General features: G+C 42.9%; 1 protein-coding gene across 7 annotated transcripts in view; it reads left to right on the top strand.

Moving 5' to 3' along the window:
- FGGY (FGGY carbohydrate kinase domain containing) overlaps positions 1–21,183 on the top strand; it is a 419,346-nt gene that overhangs the window by 55,305 nt on the left and 342,858 nt on the right. For all 7 annotated transcript variants that reach the window (XR_006963068.1, XR_006963067.1, XM_047085935.1 and 4 more), the window contains one exon: positions 14,814–14,902. Coding sequence is in view for 5 of the 7 variants with exons in the window: in XM_047085935.1 (XP_046941891.1) it covers positions 14,814–14,902 (89 nt within the window). In the remaining 2 variants the exon portion in view is untranslated. The remainder of the gene's footprint in view (positions 1–14,813; positions 14,903–21,183) is intronic.

Here is a 21,183-nt window from a genome sequence, read left to right as displayed (position 1 = left end):
AAGACCCTTTACCTTTTTGAGATCCTTAATTCTGTTTAAGATATTGACCCTGTTTGATTGCTATCTGTAAGCATCGTCAACACCTGTACTTTATTTTTATGTTATGTTATTATTTTTACTTATCCTAGATATTTATTAAATATCTACCATGTGCTTTTAAGTTTGCTATCTTACTTAATTCTTCTGAAAGTCCTGTGAGGTAGATGTTATCACTTCCTTTGCAGATAATGAAGGTGAGGATAAAGGAAGTTAAGTAGATTACCACTTACTGACTGTTGCATCTAATACAGATGAGACACTTGGGTAGAAAGAGCTAGTTCTCCTAGTTCAGGTTTCAAATCCCAGATAACAACTTTGATTGAAATTTTGAAGTGAAATATGAATTTTACAATGAAAAGTTATCTAAGTTGTCCTTAGATAGACTCACAATTAAAGAATCATGCCTAAGACCCTCCACTGCACAAATTCCAGCCCATTTCTCTTCGTCCGTGTCTCGTACATTAGATCCCTCTGAAAGAGCTGGCCTCTTCCTCCCCTTGGCATTCATCTTAAGTGTTTGTAGTTCAAAAAAATGAGTAAATGATGTAACTAGTTCCTTACCTCGTTTGAACCTGAGGGTCCCGGAAGCATCTCTTCGGCAAAGACCTCGTTCAAGGATTATCTCTGTGCACCATGCTGCAGCCATTCTGTTGGTTGAGTGATCATGCAATTCAGGGGTCTCCTTAAAAGCCCATGTGTCCTGAATCCTTCTGACCTCGGTAAGGAAGTCTGATCTCAACTCTGCAGCCCCATCAGTACCCGTACGCACACCCTCTTAAAAAGCTGCTTTAGTTTGGCTTCCAAGCTTTGTAATCTCAACAGTCAGTGTCTACTGGCTCAAAAATGCAAGACGAGGGAGTGTTCAGAGGGAATGAGAGGGCTGCCTGGATTCGTGGCTCTGCTTTCCCTGGCCTCTGTCTCCCATTCGGGCTTTGCCAGAGGGTCTGAACTGTGGTGCAGAGACATTTTCTCCCAATAATGATACGTGTATCTATAGAGTATTGGAGCTTGCCCAAGTAAAGCAAAGCAAGCAGTTAGGAAATAAGATCTCTTTGCCAATTAATTATTCATAATATTTTCAATAATGACTTATCTTCCCTAATATAATTATCATTATTGCTTCACCATTGACTCGTGAAAATTATTGGTCATGGACTAGCACCAGTCCATGGTCTGGCATTTGGGAGCACCTGGGCTCCATGACCCCTGAAGTCCTCCTGCAAAGCTGGCATTCTGTGGATCTGAGATAGATGAGAAGAGAATCAGGACCCGAGTGAACCCTGCTGCACTTGGCTTGGCATGAGGCCGTGTGGTCTGGCTTTGGCTGGGGGTCAGAGACAAGCCCATGGACCTGAGAAAGAGAGTGAATCACTGTGCAAGTATTTATTGAGCACCTCCCTTGTCCTGGGAAGCAGCAACTGGACAGTAGTGTATTGGCCTTGGAATTCAAGTGGCTGGGGTTTCACTCAGGCTTTTCACTTACTCTCTGCAATTCTCTTCACTATGGGCCTCCTGTTCCTGTCGATAAAATGGTGTTAACGGCAGTATTGTGTCTCTGTGTCTTAGAAGGTATTTGGGAAGTTGTAGAGCGCTGGTATAGTGATGTATTTTTTGATGAATATGACAGAAGTAGAATGGAAATTAGGTCTGTTTTTCATATACTTATCTCTGGATGCAGGTAAGAAGGCCAAGAGCGAAGGGAAAAATTCACATTGTTTTGGGGCAGGCACTTAAAAAAAAAAAAGCCAGCGTGCTTAATCTTTACTGACAGCTTGGGGCACAGGTATTACTGTCCCGTTTGAACAGGTGGCAAGAGGCTGAGAAGGTTCACCTCATGCAGCTCATGAGTGGTCAGACTGGGATCTAACTCAAAATTTTTCAAGTGTGTGCTCATAACAGCTCACAGGCCAAGCCCTGGGGAGAGTGTAAGAGCCTGAGAGAGAGAGAGTAAATCCATCCTCAGAGGCCCCTAGCAGACGTTTCCAGAGCAGTTTCACTGACGCTATTGTTGGTGACTTATGGGGTCTGGTCTTCAGCAACAAACATGCTCAGGATGATGACTATGAGTACACATTTTATTCTAGTTTATTTTCTTAATGTTTTTTTATTTTGAGAGAGAGAGGGAGGGAGGGAGCGCAGGAGGGAGAGAGAGAGAAAGAGAGAGGGAGAATCCCAAGCAGTCTCTCCATGCTGTGAGCGTGGAGCTCAAGGTGGGGCTTGATCTTGTGAATTGTGAGATCATGAGCTGAGCTGAAATCAAGAGTTGGATGCTTAACTGATTGAGCCATCCAGGCTCCCCAAATGAGTACACATTTTGGAAGTCTAAGAACGGGGTGTGCTAATCAGTTCCCACCAGAATCAAACAGGGACATTTCGTTCATTCAGCAGACATTTATTGAAAATGGACTTTATTCCAGGTACTTTGTAAAGTGCTGGAAATACAGCAGTAAACATTAGAGTCCCTGTCCTTAAGCTGCTCATTTTCTAGCAAAGGGAGAGGAGGGGCAGAAATAGAGTCACAGTGCACTTTAAGTTGGATGGAATTTGGGTCCCTGTGAAAGTACGCCCCCCTTAGGGGAGGCGAGTCAGGAGGAGGTGGTGTGTAAGCTGGGGCTGATGGTGGAGAGGCTGTAGGTAAGCACTCGGGGGGTGGTTTGCAGCAGGTAGGTCGGGTAGGTGGACTGATGCTGGAGAGGTGGAAAGGAGGATAGAGGACGGTAGGAGGAAAGGTCTCCTGGGGCTACAAGTACAGTACATGGGAAGGCAGTTCAGGGAGTCCATCAGAAAGCACCTTTTGAGTCCCATCTGTGTATTCAATGCTATTCATGATGGGAGTTTCCCTTCTGCACATGGATAGATCCCATGTACCCCAGCCACGGTCAGAGAAAAGCTGGAAACTATCTGCTCCACCTTTTCTGACTCTTCCATCTCAAGGGCCTGGAGGTGGAACCCAGTGCTCACATGGCTGCAGTGTCCTCCCTCGGCAGAGGAGAAGTGTCCTCATTTCTGTCACATCAGGACCAGACTAGACAGCGCCCCAGAGGATGAGGCGTGAATTAACCCCTCTTGTGCAGGAGGGTGGGACTGAACACCAGGCAGGGGCTCTTTCCACCTCTCCCTTGGTGGGTGTGTGACTCAGAGGCGGTGACATCAGCCATGACTTCATTCGCCCAGAGGAGAGACAGTGTGCAGACCGAGAGCGGGCTCTGGCTTCTGCCCTTCCTTCTCCATGGTTTGTCTCGTCGGGGACATTGCCATGGTCTTGCTGTTGTTTTCCACACATCTTTTTCATTTTTCTTTTTGTTCTGGCTTTCTCATTGTATTCATTTCTCATGTGTTCCCATGTGTTTACTTCATTCCATCTCCCCTCTCTGTCCTTTTGCTTCTGTCTTTATTTTCTTTTCCTTCCTCTTCTACTTAATCTTTCCTGTTTTTTTTTCTTGTTCATCTTCTCTTTAGCGTTCATTTTCCTTCCTTCCTTCCTTCCTTCCTTCCTTCCTTCCTTCCTTCCTTCCTTCCTTTTCTTGTGCTTTCTCCTGCTCTGTCTCAGAAATGGCAAAGTGGTCCTCCTGTCTCCTCTCTCCTCCAGACTTCCCACATGGCGTTCTGTCCTAACCTTTCTAAAACTGTATTCACAAACCACCCCCACCCAGGACTGATGGTAGCTCCCATTCTCCCCTGACCTGAGTGTGTAATACAAATTCAGATTTCTTTTTACTGTATTTCAACATACATCACTCAGGCTAAACTTCTCAGGATTCCTTTTCCATGGCCAGGGATATATATAGCTGATGCTTCTCCTGAACTTTCCTCAGCCAGTTGTGCTGGCTGGACCACCGTCCTCTCCCATCTCCCGTGATCTTTGCCTTCCCTCCACACTGAGGTCAGACACTCCTCCCACATAACACCTTTCCCTTGGCTGCTTGCCCACAGCCGTCTCTTTCTATCATGACTATGCAGCATCCTTAGTTTGTAACAGGCATTGTCAAACTTGAATTATTCTATACTATTTATACACCTGCTGAGGGTTCACATGCAGACCCTTTGCTTCACCTACTCAATAAGCAATGTGAGGATCGGATCCAGCATATGCCTGACTTTTCATGCAGGGTCCTAGCACACCTGACCACAAACCAGGGCTGATGGACAGATTGTAGCATGGCCAATAAATACTTCATTTGAGAAATAATTATTTCATGTGCACTGTAGGGATACAGCTGAGTAAACAATGGGGCCTCCCCTTAAAGGAGCAAATAGTCTTGTTGGAGAGACAGGCTCCCACATAATTTGAGAAGAGTAAGGAATGTAGAAGAAACAAATAGTTACCGGGGATGTGCCAGGATGAGCACATTAATATGTATAAATTCACTGAGTTGAATCCTACTGACAGTACTAGAGTTAAACATTGCTGTAGATGAACATGAGACCCATAGATATTAGGTGACTCTTGGCTAGAAGTAACACAAGTTTTGGTAGAAGAACCAAAGTTTGAACCAAGATGTGTCAGTCCCTGAAGTTCCTGCTCCTTACTGAAGATGGATACGGGTCGTGCTGTTGACATTCTAATAATGAGAACAGTCATTTAGGAAGTACTTACTATGTGCCAGATGCTTTAAACACTTCACAGACATTGGCTCATTTGTTCCCTCATCAACTTTATGGTGGAGGTGGTGTTACTGTTCACTCTAATTATTATGGGACAAGGGAGTGGAAGTGAAGAGTATTTAGCTTTCCCAAAGCCCCATGGCTATGAAGTATTAGAGCCAGGATCTGCACCCCTGCCGTCTGGCTTGTGGGAAGAGGCGGCAGAATGTTCAGGGGCACCTCCGTGTAGAACAGCATATTGCAATTTTTAGAACCGCCAATGCATCAGTCCATTTGGAGAATCGGGTGGTGGGGGTGCTGAGAGGTGAAGGTGTTGAGAGGTGAGGCTAAAGAGGGAGCTGGAGCTGGGTCACAAAAATCAGAGAGTGTTCAGGGCCCTCTCCAACAACCCTTCACCAAAGATGCAAGAGATGTTCTTTGGAAGGGATGTTTTCTGTGGTGTTGAGCTATTCACATCCACTATAAGAAAGAGGCTATGAAGTTGTGCTCTTTTTCTACTAGTTGAGTTGTGAAGGGATTTCTCTGTTGTGGACCTCGTCTGTGCCCTGTAGGAAATGAAGGTGGCACTCTGTAACAGGAAGGATATATATGACCAAATAAAGCCCAAAGAAATGCCAAATGGAACGGTAAAGCACACTGCCCTTTATGGTTTGGGGATAGGTAAAGTTTGGGTTGAAGGAAATTTGGGGAAGAAAGAGGAGGGGGCATTCCTGTCAGCCAGCCTGGACCTGTTACCAGCTTGTCCTCAGGTGTCCTGGTGCACTGGACTTTTGACGGAGTGCTGTTCCGGTCTCAGCCCCCTTTCCAATGGTGCTTGGCAGCCATTCAACATGGTGTTTCACTGACCCAGGAGTCCAAGCCAGGAAGTGAATGAATCCATTTTCCAATTAAAATGAAACTTCTCCAAAGACCTGCTAACCCCAAGAAGAGAAATTTATCTTCCTGGCATTCTGGCTTGGCTAGAATGTCTCTGCTCCTAAGTCAGATGGTGAAAAGCCATTAACTTGAATGAGGAAAGAGAAACTGGGACAGTTCTTATTCACAACCTCATTCATTTATCCATTCATTCGTTATTCTCATTTCCACAAACTCCTATTTAGTTTGTACATCTCTGCTCATTTATTTTTTCATCCATTCTGCTAACATTATTCATCATCTATGTATCAGATACTATCCTAGGACGTAGGAATAGAGAGATTGAAAAAAACATAGTCCCCCTCCCTTCCCCCTTAGAGCTCTCAGTGTAGTGAGGGAGACAAACACATGAATGGATAGGATGGGAAGAGCCATGATAGGCATATTCACAGGGTACTAAGAGGGCATAGCCTGGGAGCACCTTACTCAGCTTCGGGGAATCAGAAGATTTTGTGGAGTGGATACTATCTGAGTTGAGTCCTAAATGATGAGTCCATGTTGGCCAGGTTGAAGAGGGGTGGGTATTCCAGATAGGCTACACTATGAATGAAGATATAATGGTAAGAAAAAGCACATAATATGTGGGTGATTCTAATATAGTATCTCAGAGTGATCAGAGATGAAGCTGGTAAGACGTGGATTGTATATGCCATGTTAATGAATTTATTTTTAACTCCAAAAGTAGTAGAAAACTTTGAAGGACACAAGTATATTAGATTGAAACCTCCCTGTCAGTGGTAGCTCTTATTGTTTGCTCCTTTCCTAGCTTTGGGCACAGTACTTGACATGTAGAGGATACCATATAAATACTTATTGAATGAATGAATGAATGAATGAATGAGTTATTTATATAGTTAAATGTACATGTTAAATAGGTTATTCTTTTTTTTATTAAAAATTTTTATTTTACAGAGAGCATGAGTGGGGGAGAGGGACAGAGGAAGAAAGATAATTTTTTTTTAATATTTATTTATTTTTGAAAGAGAGAGACAGCGTGAGGCAGGGAGAATCAGGGAGAAAGGGAGACACAGAACCTGAAGCAGGCTCCAGGCTCCAAGCTATCAGCACAGAGCCTGACATGGGGCTTGAACTCACCGCAATTCATGACCTGAGCCGAAGTCTGATGCTTAGCCAACTGAGCCACCCAGGTGCCCCATGAAAGAGAGAGAGAGTCATAAGCAGGCTCCATGCTTAGCACGGAGCCGGGTGTGGGGCTCAATCCCACAACCCTGAGGTCATGACCTGAGCTGAAATCAAAAGTTGGATGCTCAACTGACTGAGTCACCCAGGTGTGCCATACATAGACTATTGTATTCTAATTGGCTGTGTAGGTGGTAGAATTGAAAGGGGGTAGGATTTGAAAGCATTAGGGTGGAAACAAACCACCTCAAAATTTAATGGAGGATAAAACTAACCATTTATTTACTCCATAATTATGCAGGTTGCTGATTTGGGATGAGCTAAGATAAATGATTTTTCTGGTCTTGACTCTCGATTCAAGAGTAGAGTAGATTTCCGGGGTAGGGTTTCCTGATCTTGGCTTTGCTCAGCTCTTCAGCACGGCTGGAGCCTTAGAACAGGTGGTTCAAGTAGGAGAAGTTCCCTCTTACTCAGCCTTTTTGATCTACTGAGGTCTTCAACTGAGTGGATGAGGCCACATTGGGGAGGCCAATCTGCTTTACTCAGTTGACCGGTTCCAATGTTAATTTCATCCAGAAACACCCTCTCAGATACACTCAAAATAATGTTTGGCCAAATGTCCTTGTGTTCTCTCGTTGTCCAGCAGGCCGGGCTGAGCTGCCTCACCTGGCAGCACTATATTCCAAGAAGACAAAAGCAAGGTGTTTTGAAGCCCATGTTCAGAAGTAGCCCAGTGGCACCTTTGCTCCATTCCAGTGGTCAAAGCAAATTGTAAGGCAAGACCAAGTGAAGTGGTGTAGAAACCTCGTGATGAGAAGAGCTGCAGGGCTATATTGCAAAGGGCATTAATACAGGGAAGGGAAGAATTGTGGCAACTTCTAGAGTATGCCATAGGTATGATAGCAGTAATCTGGGCAATGGAATGTGATGGACTGAAAAAGGATAATGATGTACGAGGTAGTCTGATGGTTAATTTTATGTGTCCACTTGACTGGGCATCAAAGTGCCCAGACATTTGGTAAAACGTTATTTTGAATGAATGACGTTCCTTTTTTTTTTGTTCCTTTTGGTTGGGGTGTGTGTGTGTGTATAAATAAATAAATATATCCTTTTGGTCCTCTTTGTCTGGAGAACCCTAATACTAATAAGAGGTGGAGACCTCATCATGAATTAATTGGGAGTTTAAATGATATGGATGATCGGATGTATGCAATGAGAGAGAAGGAGAAGTGGAAGATGACCATTTGGGTAAGTGTATCAACTGACAAAGAAATCAAGGGGGAGGAAAACATTTTGGGAAAAGTAACAGATTCTTTCTTGCACATGTTGCATTAGAGGTGCAATGGAACATTCAGAAGGCATGTCTCAGAGGAGAGCATGGGGTTTGAGATTTGGCAAATCAGTCATTCAATTTGTAAGTTAGTTGGAATGGTAGGAGTAATTGAGATTGCCCAGGCAGCATGTGAGTAGTAAGAAGAGCATTTGGGTGAGGGAGGAACTCTGGGGAGTGTCCATGCTTAAAGGGCAACTAAGGAAAAGGTACTCAAGATGGAAAAGCAACGAGAAGGTCATGAAGGGATCCAGAATGAGGTATTAGTCAAGGCCTCCTCACCTCTTCACTTGTCCAGATCTTCTGCTTTCTTTCATGTCTGTTCCAACACCTTCTTACCCATTCCAAAGCCTTCTCTTCAGATTAGTGCTCCCTCCTGTAGACAGTACCTCCCACAAGGAATTGTGTTCTCTATCACCATAGCGTCTCTCCTCCTGGTGCTTTTGCATTTTATTAATGCTTTAGGGAGGTGGGCACCTGAACTAGCACTGGGCTGGTCATTAGAGATCTCCATTTTAGTTTGTCTTACACTTATCTGTGTGTGACCTTAGGACAGTGTGCTCCCTTTCTGGGTTTTAGTTTCTCAACCTTCAAGGTGAGGTTGATAATTTCTTGCCTTCCCTGCCCTGCAGAATTATACAGAGCAGATGAGATCATGCATGTCAAAGTGCTTTGAAAAACATGGAACTCTGTGGCAGTAATTAGAATGAAACTTGTCGACTTCTCAGGCACTCTACATTATTTCATTTGTTTCTCACAACATGTTTGGAGATAGATGCTAGTAATACGGCACTTGTGGAAACTGGGACTTAGAGAATTAATTTGCCTAAAGCTACACAGCTGGGAAGTGGCGAGGCCAATAATCACACTCAGGTCTGCCTGATGTTCTTAGAGCCCATATTCCACAGCCTTGTCTTCCTAATGCTTGTGGTGGTGTCACATCCCTGGCAAAGTCAGCTTTACTAAATATGATCAGTTTTCATGAAAATGAGCATGTATTTAATGGTTGGGAAATCAACACTAGTGTGGGTTGTTAAACGTTTGCCTTTTTGTACAGTAGTTGAGCCTTAGGAGAGATGGTGGGGGAGGATGCATATAAATCTAGTTCTTAAGAATGAAATAGTTGAAATTATACAATGGATTTATTTCGTTTCACAAGTAAATTCTCTGATGGTACAGTTAAATAAATCCTTCTCTAATGGGGACAGTCTGGCCAATTCAGACTTTTGTTCCTTGGGTTTCATTCTCAGTAGTGGCACAGATACTTAGTCTATTTGACCTCTAGGCTTCCGCTCAAATCTCTTCCCCATGAAGCTTTTCTGGCAACCCTAACCCCAAAGCCTTTTCCCTCCTCTGAACCTTGTCTGTGATTACTCATTAGAGGCAAATATATGGCCACACACAAAATATTATGATAAAGTTATGAGGCTGACTCACCAAACCTGGGTATCAGGCTCATTACATTATTGCCATACATCATCTTATTAATTACCTTTTCCATTGCGTACATCTTCCTCTAGCTCTGCTCTAATTTTCTTTTGAAAGGTCTTGATTTGAAATTTCTTTATGCCTTCTGAAACTTTTTGCATTTTTTTTTTCCATGTATGAGCTGGCTTTTGCCCTCCGAGAGTTTGTCATTTTGAGGTGGATTTAGGCATGTGTATATATAATTGGGCTACGACGAGGGACTGGAGGGATTCGGTGAAAGGGTGACATTTGAGTTGCATATGGATCAAAAGTAGAAATTTGGTTGTGGGAGAAGGTGGGGAAGTCAATCAAAGTAGAGGCCTGGAAGTGGAGAGGAGCATAGTGCATTTGGGCAAAGTGAAGGCAATGAGGTGAGTACCGGGTGGAGCGTGCTAGGAGATGAGCCCAGAAGGATTCATCATCATAATGGCCAGGTTGGAGCCAGGGTGTTGAGTGTCCTGACAGCCATGCCAAGGAGTTCAGTGTGATTCGAGGCCAGGAGAAGCTGTCGGACCATTTTAAACAAGGGAATGTAATGGTAAGTTTTCAGTTTTTAGCAAGATGCCTCTAGTAGCAGAAACATCTCAGCGTATCTGCCTGTCTGACTTGAAATAGGTCCGGTGTTTGGTCTTTTTCTTTGTGGACGGGAGGTTGAAACACACAATTGTTTCATTCATTCTGGGAGGTTTCTGGCTGGGGATTGTGACCCACTCCATGTTTTCAGCATCACTTTTCTCTTAAGAATGACACTGAGGATTACATTTTCTCTTTCTTCTCTGGCCTATCAGCCTTGCCCTAATTTGGAGTCGTGAAGGTAGAAGGAGGATAAGATGTTGCTTTCTCATGGGTAGTTATGCTAGAAAACAACATCATGAGTGCTTGGGCTCTTCAGGAAGGATCATTTACTGGGTGGGGAATCAGGGAGCTATGTTCTCTCCCTTTTTGTTTTTTTGTTTTTTTTTCCACTGCACACAGCAGATAGCCTAGACAGAATCTTTGTGCAATTAACAACAAAATACTTTTGAGTTGCTCATCTCTACCTTCTCATGCCGGTTCTAGGCCCTGATGTCTCCTGACATACGCTGAAGGACCTGCTTTATGTCTCCTATTAGTTCTTTCAACATCGAGCATCCAGGGGATACCTCGCTGCCTCCCTGGACATGACAGAGAGAGGGCATGGGAGAAATTCCCATCTTTATGCCCTGAGGCTGTCAGGGCGGCCGCTGCCTGGCTCTGAATCTTGGGTGTGTGTCTCTGCCTCCACCCTCTGCTGAGCCCCGCCACTGTGTGCGCTTTGAGTTGTAACTTCCCCCCAAGAAATGCTGTGGTTTCATGAAGTTATAGGTGATTAAAAAAAGGAAAAAGTTGTTCTCTTTGGTTGCTTTCAAGCCTGGGGGATTGCTGAGCTCAAAAGGATTGTTATTGGAACGCAGAAGCCTTTAGGGCCGAGTCCTATACCCCAGATCACAGCTGATTTCTTTTCTTTCTTGAAAAGACTCGTTTTTGTTAGTTGCTTGGTAACTGGAGGATAGGCTGAACTCGTTCCGCACAGAGAGCTTTGAGTGTGAACTGGCTTCAGCTGTCACATGATGGCTGAAGTTGGTGTGTGTTGAGGGCCTGCTCTGTGCTCTCTGTTTCTGGTACACCATCTGTGTGTGGAAGGTGTTATTAGGAAGTTAAGTGAGCTGCTTGGGATTGGAAGTGACCTCTGAAAATTTTTATTTTTTTGATGTTTATTTTTGAGAGAGAGAGAGAGGGAGAGAGAGAGAGGCGGGGGGGAGGGGCAGAGAGTTGGGGGCACAGAGGATCTATCTGCTGATGGCGCAAAGCCTGATGTGGGGCTTGAACTCCTGAACTGGGAGATCATGACCTGAGCCGAAGTCAGTTGCTTAATTGATTGAGCCACCCGGGCACCCTTGAAAAATTTTAAATTGTGTACAGAAATGTGTTGGAAAGGGCTTTTGTTTTTTTCTTCTGTAAAGAATGGCTGTAGCTTCCATTATGAATCTCCCCAAAGGCCAAACCCCACATCTCTGATGGGTCTGGGAGGCTCAGAGTGGTGACTGTGACATAGGAGAAGAAAGGAGCACTCAGTTTAGAGCTACGAGTCCCATGTCACTTTGGCGTAAGCCCTGTCTGAAACTGTTTGTACATCCTTAGTATGAGACTGCCGTATATTCGCCTACACACCTCTGAACCGCCCTGAGAATCACATGAGATGAGGCATGCGGGGGCTGTTTGTGAGCTGTGGACAAATATAGGAGTGCAATCACGGTGTCTTCATGCAGGCCCAATGGTTACAAAAATAGAAGTAATTCAGTAAGATTGAGGCCCTCAGCTGGGACCATGTACTGGAGAGTGGGATGGAAAGAGAGATTTTCCCACAGAACTGGATTAAAAATCCATCCATGGGGCTACATGCTCTTGGCCCATCTGGCATTTGATGACAAAGCACTTGTGAATCATGTAGCTCAACATAAAAACAGCATGAGATCGTCACAGATAGTCTGCCAGCATCTCAAAGTAAGAGATCAGGCTTTGGGAGACATTCCCTCTCATCCTGGCAAACTCTGCCCTCTTCTCTTTGTTGTTGTTGTTGTTTAAATTTATTTATTTTGAGAGAGAGAGAGAGAGAGAGAGTGAGGCAGAGAATCTCAAGCAGGCTCCGCCCTGTCAGCACAGAGCCCAACGCTGGGCTCCATCTCACCAACTGTGAGATCGTGCCCTGAGCCGAAATCAAGAGTTGGACCCTTAACCGGCTGAGCCACCCAGGTGCCCTTGCCTTCTGTTTTCTGGCTAATCTCCAGACTGCTTTTGTAGAGGAAGCGGGGACTGCTGGTCTCTGTTCCTCCAAGACCATGCCTATTCTTAAGGATACCTCATACCTCTAATTAGATGCTTCTGGCTTCTCATCCTATAGAGAGAGGTTGGACTGGGGTATGTGGCTTTGGTAGATGAAGCTGGCATGGTTTCAAGAAGAAATGATGTTCCCTGGCTGCCTCATGCCTCCTGCCTGCAGCGTGTCTCTTTTTTTGGCAAGAAGCTTCAAGTTCTCTTGGAGACATTTGCTTGGGTCCCATTGTCCACAGTGGATGTCCCTGTGGCTCCAGGCTGAAAGCTCTCATTATGCAGAGTCTTTAATGACCGTATACGAGATCTAACAGAAGCAGTTGTTTTTGGAGTTTAGGAACATTGTTCGGCTTTGGCTTGAAGCACTGGGTGTTGCTGCCGTGGTTTAGTGGTTCATTTCTGGTGACTGGCCTTGGATTTCTGGAGCCCATAGAAGGAGGCTGCGTTTTCTCTTTCTCCCTAGAAACTGATCACTGAAACCACAAAGCACATGGAAAGAGATTTTGGGGACTACCCCGAAGGCATCCGAGTCGTTTGACTCACACAGTTTCAGACTACCATTTTCTGACTGTGACCTATCAGGGTATGAAGATACTACTAAGGCACAGCAGTGTTAGGCACATTCGGTCAGCTTTAAGTTTCACTTTGTTTACCGTTAACGTGTATGGGCGTTCAAAGAGCTTAGCCCTTCCTAAATGTAAGCTTTCACCCCAGTGCTTTGGAATTTAAAACAGTTACTAAACAACAACAGTAATAGGAAATTGGCTTCATGCTACCATTTACATCTGAACCCTTTTGATGTTACTGTCATTTTAATGGGACCCTGTACCTGGGATTATACTCAGTTTCTCTGTTGTGCACAGATAGTCCATATAGTAGTGATAGGGAAGGAGGAAGTAGGAACTCAGAGAATTTGAGGGCAAAGGTAGATAAAGGCCAGTAATATGTCTGTAAAGTAGTCGTAATAATACTCAGAACTTTCCCTCATTCTAAGGAGATAATGCACGCGGAATCCACTTCTAAACTCTGAAGCATTACTCACATGAGAGAGATTGGAAGGTAAAAATGAGCAGTTTGTCTAGTTGTTCAACAAATATTTATTGAGCGTCCACTGTGTGTCACCCTCTAGCGGACAGTGGAATACGTCTCTTTGGGAACTTCTTCATCGTGGCCCCCTGGTTCCCCCAAGAGCCCTGTATACTTATGATACATTCCTTTTAGTTGTAGCCACTTGGGAAGGAAATAATTGAAACCAGGACTTGGAGAGTTGCCTGGATGGTAGGAAACCTTTCTTGCTACCGCTTCTGTCTGCTTTACTCTTCTCTTTGTGAAGTTCTGCTTCTCTAGGTACTTGGCAGAAAAGGGCCACTTCAAGTTTCCAAGTTTATCTCCCCTCCAGTTCTATTCATAGGCAGAAGTGAAATGACTCCATTTGGATCCTTAGTCTAAATTCATGGGAGAAGGAATCTGATTGGCTCAGTTAGGTCACATGTCCATCCCTGGTCCAGTTAAGTGTGTAATAAGCAGATTGGAAGCAGGTGGTTTCTACCTCACAGCTAACTGTCCAGTCCTAGGTAGGGGGAGGAGAGGAGAAGGTTGTGGGATATATCATAGTGCATGAAAGGGACTAGGCTCTTTGACATTGTAGAGCTTATAATCTGGTGGGAAAGAAAGATAGCACGCAAATAATTGTGGGATGGTGTGGGTTGTAGGAGAGTCAGACCCACCCTGAGCAGGAGATCCTGGAAGGCTTCTCCGAGGAAGTGTGGATAGGGTTAACCAAAGGGCAGGCGGCTTGGGTCCTGGGAAGCCACAGGGGGGTAGTTGAGGAATTCCAGACAGAGGTGGCAGAGGAAAGAAAAAGCCCAGTGGCAAGAAAAATTCTGACCACATTGGCACTGCGGAAGAGACTGGAAGAAACAAATGTTTAGGTATCTTGTAAGAATACCTTGGTCCTGTGCCATTCTCATTGGCTTAGACTGGAAGTTCTTTGAAGGCAGGGACCAACTTTTTTATTGCCTTTGGAACCTGTTGGTGTGGGGAGAATTTTACATGGCAGGACACATTCTCTTCCATGGGGTAGTTTCTTAGGGTGGTTTTCTTCCCAACTTAAAACTGTTCAGCTTTGAAATCTTACTGGATGCCTTGAAGTGTATCCTGTGGCCCTTCACGAGGAAGATAGATTGCATTCCCCCACAGAGTGTGCATCTTCTCCCTCTGGGTTGGCCAAGGGGATAAAAGGGAGATGATGGCCATTTGGGGAAGGATCAATAATTGCCAATTTTTCTTTCCTCTATAGGTACTACTTTTCTACCATCCCTGCCCCCTGGCCCCCAGCCCCTGAACAGATGTTTTCTTGGACATTGTTGGCTATGCTTTTGTTTTGAAAAATTTGAAACATTATTGAAAGAGGGGAGGGGTAGAAAAAAAGCCCATAATTGATTCTAATATGTATTTAATTTGGCAGAACTTAAGAGAGACTTGCTGGGATAAGGCGGGACATTTCTTTGATCTCCCAGACTTCTTATCGTGGAAGGCAACAGGTGTCACAGCACGGTATGTTAATTACAAGTTGGATTTTATTTGCGCTCATCCATTCTCGGGTGTCTGTATATATATTGCTTTCTTAACTCGCTTTGACTGGACGTACTATTTGTACATCTGCATGTGATTTTACATACTTGAAACATCTTGAATCCATCTTCCACGTCCACTGCACATGCCCAAACACCATTGTTCCCATGCAGCCTGGAATGTTGGTATCCAAGGTGAAGACCATTCATTAGAATTGGACACATTTGAAGGAGACATGAACAGTTCGTCATGAAATGTGACTGTTTTTCTAAAGGTGCCTTTTACATGGTGAATAAAAGAAAAATATTTTTTTTGGCTCCTAAAATGAAGGCAAGCGATCTGTTTTTCAAGGAAGTTGATTTTAACTGGATAGGCCCTAAAATTGAGGCAAAAGATATGTTTTTCAAGGAAGTTGATTTTAACTAGATGGGTGTGTTGCTTTTTATAGTAATATACCTGAATCACTGCAGAATGTAGAGGTCTGTATGTTGAAGTCACAATATTTTTCCGTAAATTATGAATATTATAAATAAGTATGTGCTACATGGCAGAGACAATTTAAAAAATAGTGTAAAGTAGCAGCCTGCTGTAATTAGCAGTGTGTGTGTGTGTGTGTGTATTTAACAGAGACAGGTTGGACGTGAAATCACAAAGTATGCAAGTCTATTGTCATCCTGGCCTCAGATTTCAGGAGATACATACGGAGGGGCAGTAGGGCAGGGTGGGAGATGGGTTTTCTTACCTTGAAAATAATTTAGATAATTTATGTTCAACAAATCTGTGAGGAAGGGGATCATTCCCCGAGGACAGATAAACTATGTATATATATTGTGTGTGTGTGTGTGTGTGTGTGTGTGTGTATTATATATATACATATAATATATACGCTATATATATATATATATATACTTTATATTATATATATACTATATAAACTATATATATAGATATATACTAAATATATATATAGATAAATCTGTATATATACTAAATATATATAGATAAATATATACTGAATATATATAGATAAATATATATATACTATATATATATACTAAATATATATAGATACATATATATATATACTATATAACTATATATAAACTATATCTATATCTATATATCTATATCTATATATTTAGGGAGAGGCAGGTGTTGAATCTTAAAGTCAGCTCCTTCAGGGAAGGCTAATCGTCCCCATTTTCTTTTTTATTCAAAGTCAAGAGAAGCTGGGACTACGAGTGCCATTTTCTTGTGCTCTTCCTGTCTAGCTCACTTTGTATGATTTAGAACTTTTCTTATAGAGAGTTGATAAGAGTTCAGCATTAGGGGCTTCCAGAAAGGAGATAGTAGAGGACATGTTTCGCAGGCACATCATTCTTCATCCTTTGCACACCTCAGGTACTTAACCCTGTCTGGGGGAGCAGGCTCTTGGGGATTGGTGTGAACTTTACCCCCAGAAGGCACAATTGAGTCACTGTTACACTGCAGTCACCAGCGGGGATGTCAGTGTGTGGATTTTAAGATCTCATCTGGGGCATTCCTCTTTTGGTGTGACATTAATTGTCAGAAGTTATTTCTGGAAGGACCTTTCTCCAGGCTTTTTTCCTACCTTTGTGCAGTAGTGAAAGAAGTATTTCCATCATTTTAGCCAAATGGACCTATTAGTTAAAAGAGTGCTAATAGTGGGGGTGTTGGAAATACCCCATTGGCCTGCAAAATTTGGGGACTCAAAAATAGAACTACACAGAGAGGAGAACCTTGCTGTCCTCTTTTTCCTTGAGTGTTATTCAACCCAGGGCATTGACTTCTTCCCTGGTTCTTTCTGATGGTGCTGGATAGTCTACGCTCCCATTTCCTGGTCTCTGATGCCATAGTTAAGACCCCAAGGAGAGGACTTCTTGAAGCTGACTCTGGCTCAGATTTAGATGACATGCATACCCACTGTGGAGTCACAGTGTGATTTGTGGTTCTACATTCTGCCAGACAGGAGTTGTGTGACCTTGGGCGTGTCCTTTCCTTCTTTGAACCATACTCTCCTTATGTTTAACATGGGGATCAGGATACCTATCTTGAAAACTTGTTGGGAAGATCCTGTTAAAGCAGTCTTTCCGAACTAGCCTGAGTATAGGAATCAGCTGAATCATTTTTCCAAAGCACAGTTCCCCAGGGCTTCCAGTTTTAAGCATATCTCACCTGGGATGTCTGGGAATTTATATGTTAAACAAGTGCCCCAGGTGGTTATATATGATTAGGTAATTTTGGACAACAATGCTTAACAGAATATACATGAAAGTGATAGATGACACTAAGGTGCTTCACACCTGTGAGGGATTGAAAGTATTAAAAACAGTTAAAGGACTTGGTAAATTTCAAATGGAGAACTTCTTGGCCCATCAGAATGTTCTCGGGGGCTTCTGTCCCCACCCACAACAGTCTGAAACCCTCAGGAAGCAGAAAGGTTAATGCTCAGAAATGATTTATTGGCTGTCCAGTTATCCCTGCCATTTTTTAAAAATTGACTGTGACACCCATGAGTCATTCTCTTTTAATTACTACAAATTTGCAATTCTCGCTTCCTCCCCCAACCTTGCCCCGTACTTATGAGTACCTTCAGAGATCTCCTGTCCAGTTTCCCTCGCCTAGAGCAGGGCCTGTGGACCTTGGGCACCAGGGGTTGAGTTTCTCTTGTGAGGTGGTTGCCCTCCCCCTGGAACCCCTGTTTCTTATATCTATCTCTCCTGTTCATTCCTCAGTCTTTCAGCTCCTCCTCCCTTCTCTGTTTCAGCCTGTGCACTATTAGGATGAATCAAGTAAGCCCTCTGAGGTCTCTCGATTGTAGAATTGGGACAGTGACAACAGTCCATGGGATTATTGTTTGGGCTGACTAAGGTCACAGAGAAACTTCCAGTGCAGTGCTGAGAAATGTTTTGAAGGAATTAGCTATTTTATTTAGTTCCCTTTCTCTATCGATTTTGGCAGGAAGTCTTTGCATTAAGTGTCTGGCATAGTGGAAAGAGGGAAATCCTTGTAGTCAGGCTGACCTGGGTTCAGTGTCTCCACTGTGTACTGTCTGCAAGAACATGGAGTGAATTGTTCCCCCCACTGAGCCTCCAGTCCTCATCCGGATGTGTCGTCTTAGGATTATTGGGGGAGTTAGAGGTACTGTGGACAACATGTGTGGTACACAGTATTTCAACACTGCATGGTTCTTTTAATGGAAAAATCCCCATCCTCTGTCCCCTCTTCTCGAATAAGGAAGATGAAGGTCTGGGTTTGAATGTGCCAATGCCAAAAAACTTTGGGGAGTGAAACATGAACTTGGCATCCTCTGGGCCAAGGAGAGGTTCAGATTTGGTGTTTATTTGGCTCTTAATGTGATTGTTCTGGGAGACTTTGGGGAAATGAGTGCCAGAAAGACCAGAGGGTATTTTTTTTTCTTTCTTTCTTTTTATTATTCTAGTGGAGTCAAGGCTAAAAAGTGATCAGATTTCACCTTGTCTTAAAGCTTTCAGACTTGTTTTTGGCAGTGACGCTGTGTAAGAAGTCCTCCCCCTCCTCCTCCTCTTCCCCTATCAGATTTTGTCCTCTCCTTTCTGCCCTCCCGCCTTTAGTTATTGTTCTCATCCCCCTAAATGTGGTAGCGACTCTTGTTTATCTGGGTCACTGAGAAAATCACCACCTGGCTTGGGATTAATTTGTAACTCAGCTCCATCATATGAATGCAAATACTGATAGCTGTTTTTGTTAGTAATAATAATGCTATCATTATCATTTTCAGGTGCCTTCTCTCTGTCTGTGCTAGGCATATTAACAAATGCGAACCCCATTAGTCCTCACGACCCTTAGTTAAAGCAGATGGTGTTCGCACCATTTTGCAGTTGAAAAACTGAAGCCAGATGCTTTAGCAATTTGCCCCATTCTAACCCATGAGTGGGTAACTATCCAGAGTTTTGGTGATATGAGAAATGGGAAGTCAGAAATTTGAACAATGTAATTTTTTATAATCGGACAAAAACATATTCACATATATAAATCTTCCCTCTAAAGAGATTTGAGCCACCTGGGTGGCTCAGTTGGTTAATCATCTGACTCCTGATTTCAGCTCAGGCCATGATCTCACTTGTGAGTTGGAGCTTGGGATTCTCTCTCTCCCTCTCTCTCTCCCCCTTCCCGACTCATACTCTTTCTCTCTCTCTGTCAAAAATAAATAAACTTTAAAGAAGTCACCGTGCACAGCCCACATTTAAGGAGTAGGGAGTTATGCTTCACCTCCTTGAGGGCAGAGTATCTACAAACATTATTTTGAGTCATTCTGTATGTGAGATGTGTCTATTTTCAATTCACTTGTTTTTATTTCTTCGGACTGAGAGAAATTAACGGTCAGACTCTTTAAGTACAAGAGACACATTGGTAAGTTTGCCTTAGAATTTACATGTTAGAATTTCTGAGACTTTTCAATGGCATATGAGAAAAGAGGGCTGATGGCTAAAATCTCAGGTTGGTTTTCCCCTTAGCTTTCTTTATGTGAAACGTTTATTTCCCTTCTCTTTCCTCTCTGCTGCAGTGTATAGTTCTGTGTAAGTTGTCCATAAATATTCTGTCTTCTAGTTTAAAGAGGTGAATTTATGATTTTGAGAAACTATATTCCCTTTTAAAATAACAATTATTTTCCTGATTTGCATGGTTCTCTGTTTTGAGTTTGTAGGAGATATTATTGTACTGTTAATTTTTTAATGGTTATTTACTGATCTGTCAAGAGAAGATTATGGTCAGATTGATTATTGATCCCGATCTGTAGCCATTTTCCGATATAATTTCAAGGGTTTCAAAAATAGTATCATTATTTAGACTTTACTGTGTGTTTTTTAATTGTAAATCTACTTTGTACAATTTACTTTTCATATATTATTCTATCTTCTATATCAATAAATACTATCTGAAAACATATTTTTGATACCTGTATTATATTCTGTCCTATGTCGGTATAATGTCTGTGTCAGTTTTGCCAAGTTTTGGGGATTAAAATGGTGTCTTATTTTAATTTTTGGCTGTTAAATGCAGTTAATTTTTCATATATATTTCAACCACTGGTTTTATTAATTTATGTCAGTGGCAGTTATTAATTATGTCTATTAGTATTACATATGTCAGTTGCTCCTATTGGATTTTGGTGTTTTCTTAAATATTGGTGAGAACTCTATGTCATTGATCAAAAGCATTGAATTTTTGTTTTGGTATTTTTCCCTACATATTATTTTTGAAAAAAAAAAAAAACAACCCAAAAGTTGAGGGAATGGTATACTGAACACCCTATCTTTACCTACATTCCTCAACATTTTGTTCCATTTGTATCTCTTGCTCTGTCTCTAATGTGTTTATTTTGCTGAGCCATTTGTAAATGAATTGTAGACATCATCTGCTTCCTCCTCAATTATGCCGCGTGATCACATAAGAGACCTGACAGTCTCCTATGTAACCACACTGCCATTATTTCACTTAGGACAATTAACATTAATCTTCATTATTTGAATTCCTAACAGGTATCCCTGTTGTTAAGGGTTCAAAGAGTAACTCACTCTTGGTTGCCACTGGGGTTCTGACTCATAGAGACTACATAAAAAGCATATTAGCTAAGTGAAGAATGAAAACCTACCTCATTATTTTAGAAAATGACACTTTAACCTCTAATATGTAGAGCTTCTGGCATACTGGATGGAAAATGCATCCATCCCAGAAGTGCGACTGAACCAGCATCTTCATGTTCAGGTGTATGTGTACATATATGGGGGAAGGAAGACCGGATATGTCCAGCAGAGCTCAAGTAATAGAGTCAGCAAGATGGATGTAGACCCCGAATGTTCAGGTGTGCTTACCTGAAGCCAAAGCATGCTAGTTGCACCTGGGCATAGAAAGGGAAGGAGTGCATTTGATGTTGTTCTATGCATGACTCATTACCTATCTTTCACACAGTCACCCTTAAAACATGGCTTAATATATTCCAGTCTGTCACCAATCAGATGAGCCCTTGCCCCTGTGGAGGAAATTAAGTAAAGGGGGTGAGGTGCAAAATCAGCTGTGGTTCTTCTGGTGCTGCTCTGAGTGGAGCCAGCAGGCTGGGTGGCAGCTGCCTCCTCCCTGGGGGCTGAGACAGCAGCTTCGTGGGAAGAAGGGAGAAACTTCCGCTATTGTATCTGCCTCTGGTAACATACCTGCAGTCCACATCCCTTCCGTAGTACTTCACTTCCTGATTGCCTTTTGCA

The sequence above is a fragment of the Lynx rufus genome, unplaced genomic scaffold, assembly GCF_022079265.1.
Source record: "Lynx rufus isolate CCGP_SWC_20201006 ecotype Redwood Valley unplaced genomic scaffold, mLynRuf1.p SCAF_2, whole genome shotgun sequence".
Lineage (NCBI taxonomy): Eukaryota > Metazoa > Chordata > Mammalia > Carnivora > Felidae > Lynx > Lynx rufus.
This window is presented reverse-complemented; position numbering and strand designations above follow the sequence as displayed.